At 33.3% G+C, this 6241-nt stretch overlaps 1 protein-coding gene across 3 annotated transcripts in view; it reads left to right on the forward strand.

Moving 5' to 3' along the window:
- Positions 1–3567, forward strand: part of LOC112503083 (xylulose kinase 2-like) — a 5412-nt gene extending 1845 nt beyond the window's left edge. For all 3 annotated transcript variants that reach the window (XM_025107147.1, XM_025107146.1, XM_025107148.1), the window contains 10 exons: positions 223–880; positions 1012–1100; positions 1243–1307; positions 1559–1614; positions 1721–1841; positions 1923–1997; positions 2084–2137; positions 2720–2814; positions 2886–3060; positions 3199–3567. In XM_025107147.1, the coding sequence (XP_024962915.1) occupies positions 223–880; positions 1012–1100; positions 1243–1307; positions 1559–1614; positions 1721–1841; positions 1923–1997; positions 2084–2137; positions 2720–2814; positions 2886–3060; positions 3199–3428 (1618 nt within the window). In that variant the 3' untranslated portion in view covers positions 3429–3567. The remainder of the gene's footprint in view (positions 1–222; positions 881–1011; positions 1101–1242; positions 1308–1558; positions 1615–1720; positions 1842–1922; positions 1998–2083; positions 2138–2719; positions 2815–2885; positions 3061–3198) is intronic.
- Positions 3568–6241: the final 2674 nt, after the last annotated feature.

A 6241-nucleotide genomic window follows, 5' to 3' on the forward strand; every position in this document is an offset into this window, starting at 1 on the left:
GGGTTTTTTATATTGGGCATTTGTTAAAATTGAATGTTGAGCTAAGAACAACTGTGGGTTTTTGAATTGGGCATTTGTTAAAATTGAATCTTGAGCTAGCAACTAATTGTGGATTTTTTAAATTGGGTATTTGTTAGAATTGAATTTTGAATTGGCTATTTATTAATATATGATAAAATTGAATAGCTAAACCCTTGAAAAATTTGTACAATTATTTCACAGGTCATTTAAGGCAACTGTGTTGGATTCTAAACTCAACATTGTGACCTCAGAAATAGTCAATTTTGATTTAGATTTGCCCCATTACAAAACCAAAGATGGTGTCTACAGAGATCCATCAATTAATGGCAGAATTGTTTCCCCTACCCTAATGTGGGTTGAAGCATTGGACCTCATTCTTCATAGACTTCAAGATTCAAAAAAACTTGATTTCAAGAAAGTTGCTGCTGTTTCGGGCAGCGGGCAGCAACATGGTAGTGTGTACTGGAAGAAGGATAGTTCCAGAATCTTATCATCTTTGGATCCTAAAAAACCTCTGGTTGGTCAATTTGGACAAGCATTTTCAACAATAGAATCGCCAATTTGGATGGATAGTAGCACAACCGAACAATGTAAGGCTATTGAGAAAGCTGTGGGTGGCGCACTGAAGTTGTCTGAACTGACCGGATCTAGAGCCTATGAGCGTTACACTGGCCCACAAATTCGAAGGATTTTTGAGAAGCAACCCGAAGTTTATAACAACACCGAGCGGATCTCACTGGTGAGCTCATTCATTGCATCTCTTCTCATTGGAAGGTATGCCTGCATTGATCATACCGATGGTGCTGGGATGAATTTGATGGATATCAAGGAGAGAGTTTGGTCAAAACAGATTTTGGAGGTCTGTATCTTTCAGTAACTTTGAGATTATGAATTTATTCATTAATGAATGATTAGCATTTCTGTAAGTATACTGGTTTAGAAGCTAAATATGAACTAAAGTGTTTCAGACGTCGTAAAATTTCAAAATAGGCAACAGCTCCTGGATTAGAGGAAAAACTTGGGAAGTTGGCTCCTGCTCATGCTGTTGCTGGTTTAATTGCTCCATACTTTGTTGAGAGGTTAGTGTACCACACTTCAGTTTTCTTGCATTTGTAAAATGACCAATATACTCTTTTTGGTTAAAATAATATGAATCTTGAGTTGAGGGTATTATAGTCGTTTAACAACCTTCTAAGATGGTTGATGAGTCTGTTCGTTTAGGTTCCAATTCAACAAGGAGTGTTTGGTTGTTCAATGGTCTGGAGATAATCCTAACAGCTTGGCAGGTGAAATTTATCGTGGTCTTTTTTTTTTCTTTTTACGTTTAACAGTGGAGGATAACCTTAGCCAGTTTACCGATAAATTTATCTACTACTAGTCATCACAAAGTCCTATTTTGGGCTTCTTGATGAGCATTTAGAAATTTGGCTAATAGTCAAATTCTCTCTTTGAATTATTAGATCTACCTTTGCATTAATTTTGATAGAGATGAAGTGGCTTCATTTGATTTTTTGAAAGTCCACTTGGTATTTGACAGGATTGTCCCTCAACACACCAGGGGATTTAGCAATCAGTCTGGGCACCAGTGATACTGTAAGTTCGACTTCATATAGTCTTTCTTTGATTTTCCAACCTTTCTTAGTCTTTACTAGTAAAAACGTCCAAAATACCCTCGAGTATAATTTGTTCGAATTTTAAGGTATTTGGAATAACCATGGATCATAAGCCAAGCCTAGAAGGTCATGTTTTCCCGAACCCTGTCGATAACAAAGGTTATATGGTGATGCTATGCTACAAGAACGGATCTCTAACCCGCGAAGGTACAGTTTTTAAGATTTAATAAAATGTTATTATGACAAACAAACACAGGTTACATTTGGACAATCTTGTGATCTTGATAGATATTCGTGATCGATGTGCGGATAAATCTTGGGATGTTTTTAATCGGTCCCTAAAACAAGCACCGCCCTTAAACGGTTCGTTTCACTTCATCATCGAGCTTGTATACATTGTATTTCAAGATTTTTCATAGTTAGATGTTAATTTTACAACTATTTTTCAGGTGGAAAGATGGGCTTTTATTACAAGGATCATGAAATACTCCCTCCCCTCCCAAGTAAGTTATACCCGTCTCGTTAGAGTCTGCTGCTGATCTTGAAGAAGTCAAATTTTGACTTTTTGGATTCAAAAATACCTTTATTTTGAGTATTCTTTTCCGAGTATAATACAAGTCCTAGTATAAGAATCCTTCTATGAATTGATGTGGTTAATGATTGCTTTTGTTACACTGTGTTTTGAAATTAGCTGATAAACTAGCTTTACCTAAAAACTTATAAGCTAATCGATAGCAGCTAATAAATTAGATGACAATGTAAAATTAACTAAAAGAATGAGGTTTTTGGTCATTTATGTAGTGGTATAGTTGGAAAAAATGGTGAAAAAGAAAACCCTTAAATCAATCGCTACCTGAAATATTTTTTAAAAACTGTTTATGGTTTTACCAAACGAGGCTTTTTCAATAAGTTCAAAAAATAAGCTTAGCTTATGATTTGCCAAACACGGTTTTAATCAAAACAATTTGTATCATTTTAAAGTTCAATGCTAATCTATTCGACTCTGAGAGTCAAATTTGAACTCCAGATTTTACTTTCACCGCATATTTCACGATCAAATTTTTTATTTTTATTTATTTTATCAGTTGGTTACCATCGATATACCCTTGAGAATTTTAATGGCAACACCTTGGACGGCGTTGTTGAACATGAAGTAAAGGAGTTCGATTTTCCTACTGAGGTTGGTATAATCATCAGCAAATGGGCTTTTCATCGCGCAACAATTTTCTAAAATTTGATAAATCTTTGCAGATTCGTGCACTGATTGAAGGACAGTTCCTTGCGATGAGAGGTCATGCAGAACGATTCCGGATGCCATCTCCTCCAAAACGAATAATCGCAACAGGTGGGGCATCGGCAAATCATAGCATTTTGAGCGCTATGGCTTCCATTTTCGGCTGTAATGTCTACACCGTGCAAACATCAGGTAAATCAACGTACCTTGTCATCTAGTTATGAGTTGGTTTTTATTTTTTTACGGAACATGACTAGTTTATGAGCTAATAACAACTAACTTGCCATTCAAAGTTTATAACGATTTTGGTTTTGCTGTAATTTGGAGTAGATTCAGCGTCATTAGGAGCTGCATTGAGGGCAGCCCATGGTTGGCTATGCGAAAAGAAAGGATGTTTCGTGCCAATTTCTTGCATGTATAAAGACGATTTAGAGAAGTCTGCGTTTGGATGTAAACTTGTGGCAACGGTTGAAGACAAGCAGCTCGTTGCAAAATATGGGCTTCTGGTAAAGAAGCGAATGGAGATCGAGAATCGTCTCGTCCAGAAACTCGGACGTTAACGAAATTCGTTACTCTAGCTAGCCTTTTGATGCTTGGGGTTTTCTTGTAGTCGAAAAGGATGTAATGCATCCAGACGTATTTTATATCTCATTTCCTCAAACAACCGGTTCTTAATGACAATAAAATTATTACCAAAGTTACAAAGTGGATTAATCCCTAAACCAACAATTTCTAGATGAGTTCAGTCAAAAATTTGGTCAAGATATATATTTTTTTAAATATAAGATTGTTTTTTAGAATTCCATTAAAGCAAAATGGTATATACATGACTAATGTTTTATTTTATAAATCACATAAATTATAACTTAAAACAAGAGATGAAATTGGAGTCGAGATATGAACCTGATTTGACTTCCTGGGTGTGTAATAGTCAAAGTCAACATATATATAAAACGCAACCAACAAGAACAATAACGAAATTGGTAAGGAGAACAACAATCGATTAACAGAAATCTTGATCAACATAAATGGTGACCAAAAACTAAACTAATTTCTTTCAGCACATATATATATATATATATATATATATATATCAAGAATGAAATGATTAACAACAAATCATTAGCTTCGTAACTGTTTCTAAACTCAACTTCCCCCAAATCAAAATGTAGGAACAAAAAGGTGTCAAGATGTCTTAAAAAAGAGAAGTAGTAATAATTTAATAATAATAATAATTGATTTGTTAATGGAAAAGATTCATGCCTGGCTCATCCTGTTATGCCTCATTGTCTGCCCACAGAACACCTTTCATTTGGTTTATTGTGATTGAGCAAGAACCACCATTGTTGCACAGAAAAACCCTTGTTTATCCCTGTGAACCAATAGGGCATCAAGAACCACCACCATTTCCGTTTTTGCACAGAAAGAAAGAAATCCCAACAATGGAGATGAACAACAGTCCAAAAGCAAAAGGGTATTTTTGTTATGGTCAAAAACCACCATTTTTGCAGGAAATGCAAATGGGGTTTTGGGGCAGAAACAAGTGAGAGAGAGAGAGAGAGAGAGTGTGTGTGTAAAGGGTATTGGGATTTGAGAGGCAATTCCTAACTTTATTTTTGTTTCCTTTTTGTGGTAGCAAGTCTACGATTTGTCTCTGCTGTGTGTGTCTCTTATACTCCTGCTCTCACCTTCTGTTTTTCTTATTTATGCATTAAATTAAATTGAATAAAAATAAACAAATTTTATAAAACATAAATTAAAAAGAATGAAATTTGTGTCATCATACACGTTTAAAGACTGTCTTGTGTAAGGAGATTTATTGGCTAAGCCTATCACCCTCTTCTAGGCCTTAACACCTTAATTTATGATAAATATACACTCTCTCAATCTACTTTCTTATTAAAATTATATATATTATCATTATTAAAAAAACATTTGTTCAGTTATGTTAAAGCTACTCTATCCTATCCTATTATAGGTAATAGGTAGGTGAGTGAGACACTAAGGAATAACCAGATATATACAAGTAAAAAGTGTATAAATAACAACCTGCTATTCATACCCTCTCTTACGGTACGTTGTTTTAACGGTGGTAATGTGAGAGGGTAAAGAGAATAAGAAATAACTGGTGAGTAATAAATGGCAGCAATCTCTAAAGTTTACGATGAAGAATTGCGTTTATTTATGGGAATGAATCTGATTAAGGTTGATTCAAAGGTGATGGAAATTGGACCCTAAAGTCTAGAATGTAGTTGATTAATAAAAAGAGATTAAAAATAAAAGAGTTTTTGTAAGTTAGTGAGAAGGGGAAATGGGAAAAGTTAATATTGCCGTTAAAAGGCATTATACTCTGTTTGTTCTTCCCCTCCTGACGGACTTGTCAATGCTTAAAATACCAGCATTATTATTATTTATTATTATTACATATAATACAATTCTTTATTTTATTACTACTGCTCTCCTACTATTCAATACTATACCTTCCTTGTTATTAAAAACTATGAATCAAATACCACCCAATTAAAAGAAAAATTAAATTAATTGAATTCCAAATTTTAAGACCAAAAAAAAAAAAAAAAAAAACTTTTGTTGAAACGGTCTTTCTTCGTTGGTCCGGCAAACGGCTCATGCCATACGGTTCAAGTACAAATATCATCCTAAGAGCCAAACAAAATAATGTATTTTAAGATTTACGCGTTGTTTGATTTATATTGAGAAAATAAAATTTTAAGCTTCACTCATTATATTATATAAAACTAAACGGTTAATTTTCATGTTTAAACAAATATATTGTTTTTAATTTAATTAAATGGATTTGAAAATTTAATGAATGAATTGGAACTTGGAAGGTAGTAGTAGTAAATAGTAATTAGTAAATAATAAAGATAGAGGAAGTTAAAAAGGCGTGGTTAGCAGCAGCAGCAGCAGTATTATGGCATTGGCTTAAACGTGAGCGAGACTGATGATGGCGGCGACTGGTGGTCTGCTCCTCCCTTCCCTTCCCTTCACTTGTGCAATTATTATTTTTCTTCCTACTCTTTTTATTCCATTCATTCATATTTCTTTCTTACTAATACTATCCATCCCATTTTTCATTTTTTTTTAAATTAAGGGTGATACGTCTATATTTAACATCATCAATTTTTGTATAAAATGAATGCAAATCTTTATTAAAAAACTTTAATTAATATTTAAACAATCATACCATACAAATAACAAATAACAAATTTATAGAATCATCATTTTTCTATATTTTTGTTTTCTTCTAAATTTGAAGTTTTTTTTTTATTTTCTTTCATATTTTAGAAAAGAATTTGACATAATTTTTAAAACAAATTATTTTAAAATCCATGAAATACTTAACTTAAACATC

This window comes from Cynara cardunculus, unplaced genomic scaffold, assembly GCF_001531365.2.
Source record: "Cynara cardunculus var. scolymus isolate 2C unplaced genomic scaffold, CcrdV1 Un_Scaffold_2504, whole genome shotgun sequence".
NCBI lineage: Eukaryota > Viridiplantae > Streptophyta > Magnoliopsida > Asterales > Asteraceae > Cynara > Cynara cardunculus.